The sequence below is a fragment of the Carlito syrichta genome, unplaced genomic scaffold (genome assembly GCF_000164805.1).
Source record: "Carlito syrichta isolate Samal-C Ts95f unplaced genomic scaffold, Tarsius_syrichta-2.0.1 Scaffold309773, whole genome shotgun sequence".
NCBI lineage: Eukaryota > Metazoa > Chordata > Mammalia > Primates > Tarsiidae > Carlito > Carlito syrichta.
Window position 1 is genome coordinate 508,157 of NW_007253869.1, and position 2,864 is coordinate 511,020.

Genomic DNA, 2,864 nt, shown 5'->3' on the forward strand with positions numbered 1-2,864 from the left:
ATCATTTTACCAAAAAGATACTTGCACATGCATGTTTATTGCAGCACTATTCACAATAGCAAAAACAAGGAGCCAACCATGCTCCCATCGAAACTGGGCTGGATAAAAAAATGGAATATTTTGCAGCCATAAAGAAGAAGCCATAAAAATGGAATATTTTGCAGCCATATGAACTTTGCAGCAACTTGGATGGATTTAGAGCCTATCATACTCAGTGATCTATCACAGAAACAAAACTTGTTCTTACTCATAAGCAGACTTTGAACAATTATCATAATACTCTAAAAAAGGTATTGGCAGTAGTGGGAAACTGCCAGGGGAGGAAGATGGGATTGGCAGTAGTGGGAAACTGCCAGGGGAAAGGGAGCACACCTTATCAACAAGGGTAAATGCATAATGAACATTTGTATACCTAACCCTGAATTGTACCCCACATCTTTAAAATTTAAAAAAATTTTTTTAAAGAGGTCATGTAGCTTGCCAAGGTCACTAGATCAAGGTGGAACCAGAATTACAATCCAGGCAATCTGGGTGTTATGGATCCAAAGAGAGGAGGACTGGAAGAATTAGAGAGCACCTAAGAAGTTTTGGGTAGCAGGAAGAACAAGAAAAGGTCCAGGAAGTCTTGGGGTTGGGTGAGAAAGAGACCGGCTAGTTGGACTCTGCAGAAAAGGGAAAAAGAATGAGAAAAAAGACTGGAATCCAAGAAGCCAGATGAAGGCATTCCTTCCTTTCTTGTCCCTGAAAATGACAAGGCCAACCCTTGAAAGCCCTAACTCACCTGGGGTCTCAACTACCCGCCCAGCCTGGTTTTTCTCCAACCTAACATGGAGCCTAAAGCTCTCCCTGAACAACCCAGAATTGCCCTAGACCTCTGTTTGCAAAGGAAGGGGCAGATATAAGGGAACAAGGACAGGGAAGAAGCTCCTGCCCTCAACAAGAAACATTTTCAGCTTTCAGAAAAGCATAAGTTAGAAGGAAGCCAAGGTAAAGAGGAAAAACCAAGGAAGAAGAGCATTGTGCTTAGGTGCTCTACATACATTTGCTTCTCCCCAAAGTCACTGTTACAGATGAGGATGTGATATAACGGGGCCAAGGTCACACAGCTAATTAAACAGGATTCACTCCCAAGTCTGACTGGCTCCATTCCAAACTGGGCCTTCCAGAACAACAGTCTTCTGCCATCCCTCACCTACATTTCCCCAGGGAGTGAGCCCCACTGCCCGTCTCCCAAGGCACCACCTTGCCTGGTACCTGGCAGCTTCTTTCTCGCTTAGCAACTTTTCTGGCCTCCATCTATTTTCCCTTGTACCCATAGGAGTATTCATCTTTGGGAACAAAGTTTCCTGCCTGCCTCTACCTTGGACTCCAATTTGCCTTGGCAGTCCCCTTGGCCATCCCCTGGGCAGGGACCATACTATGTCACCCTCCAGTGGCTGAACATCTGTGTGCCAGGCAGCCAGGCCCCCAAGGGCTGGGATCTGGAGAAGGCTGGAAAGTCTTCCCTAGTAGCCACATCCCACCAGACTGAAGCTGGGAAGGGAGCGCTCTCCCTGGAAATGTTAAGGTTCCCCTACCATCCTAGTGGAGTCAAGCCTTCAGGATTCCCAGCCCCATGCCCAGATCTGCACTCTGATCCTGAGAGCCAAGCCCTGAGCCAATACTGTTCACCAAAATCTCTCCCTATTCCACCTCAGAGGTTGCACCCCTCCTCTCCGCAGAGGGTTCTTCATAGGTGCCCAAGCAATGGGTCAGAAAGAAGCTGGGGCAGATGCCCCCACCCCATAGTCCTAGGAAATGCCTGGATGTGTGGACCTGTGGAATATGGGGGGGGGCGGTTAGTATCTGTCCAAGGTCTCAGGTTCACACAGAGCTTTAAATTAGACTTCTGATCATATCCACATAAGGTTAGGAAGTGTCAACCTCTATCATACGTGTTTGAAGAGTTAATTTGTTAAATGTAAACATGGAAATATATATACTACAGCTTTTCAATCCTGTTTGGCATCTTTAAAAAAAAAAGAAGCAGCTCAAAAATGGAAGAAGCCAGGCTTCCCTCAAGCCTGAGAGTCCTGATGTGTACCCCAAAAGGAAGGTCCAGGAAGGGGAGGCTGGAGGGAAGCAGTATACACTAAGGAGTAACAAAGGGGGGAAGGAGGAGAGGTTAAGAGCCCAGCTTTCCAGCTGCAACTCCTGGGGCGGGGAGCTGAATCCCAACTCCTCCTCTTTCGTGTCCGCAGTCCCCAATCCTGGTTCTGAGAGTACCAAGAGTGAGCCAGGCTGAGGAAGCCGACAGGCCCAGACTGGCAGAGGCGTGTGCGAGGCCTCGCCCTCCCCCCCTCACCGCGCGCCTGCAGCTCTGGGACCAGACACTTCGGCTTCATGTTCTCCCGCCCGGGGCCAGAATCCAGGTCCACCGCCAGACTCCTGGCCCGACCCCCGCAGGAACGGCCCGGCTAACCCCACCACCCCTGCAGCTCTGCAGCACCAAGGAGCGGAGACGCTCCGCCAGGGACCCCAGCAGGGCGGAAGGAGCGCGCTCCCTCCCCCGGGAAAGACAGATGTGGGGCTCATGAAAGGGGGGCAGGGAGAGGCGCGGGGCTGGCGGGAGAGAGCGGGGGCGTGGCGGGGAGAGGAAAGCTCCTGGGAGGGAGTGCACCAGACCACCGCGAGGTCTGTCGCCAAGTCGGGCGGAAGCAGGCGCCGGGGACAGGGCCCGGGAGGGGTCGTGGAGCTGGGCCCGAGGGTCCTGAACTGAAACTCAACACCGGCTTGGGAAGGACCGTCCCCCTTTCTCCTCCGCCCCCTCCCTCCCCTCCCTTTTCCCCCTCCCTCCTTTCTCTTAATCCCCAGGACCAAGCCCG

At 51.9% G+C, this 2,864-nt stretch overlaps 1 protein-coding gene across 1 annotated transcript in view; it reads right to left on the minus strand.

Annotated features, from left to right (window-relative positions):
* The window catches only part of IL25 (interleukin 25), a 12,824-nt gene that overhangs the window by 9,469 nt on the left and 491 nt on the right, over positions 1-2,864 (minus strand). The window contains exon 2 of the mRNA XM_021717476.1: positions 2,462-2,601. Coding sequence (XP_021573151.1) covers positions 2,462-2,601 — 140 coding nt within the window. The remainder of the gene's footprint in view (positions 1-2,461; positions 2,602-2,864) is intronic.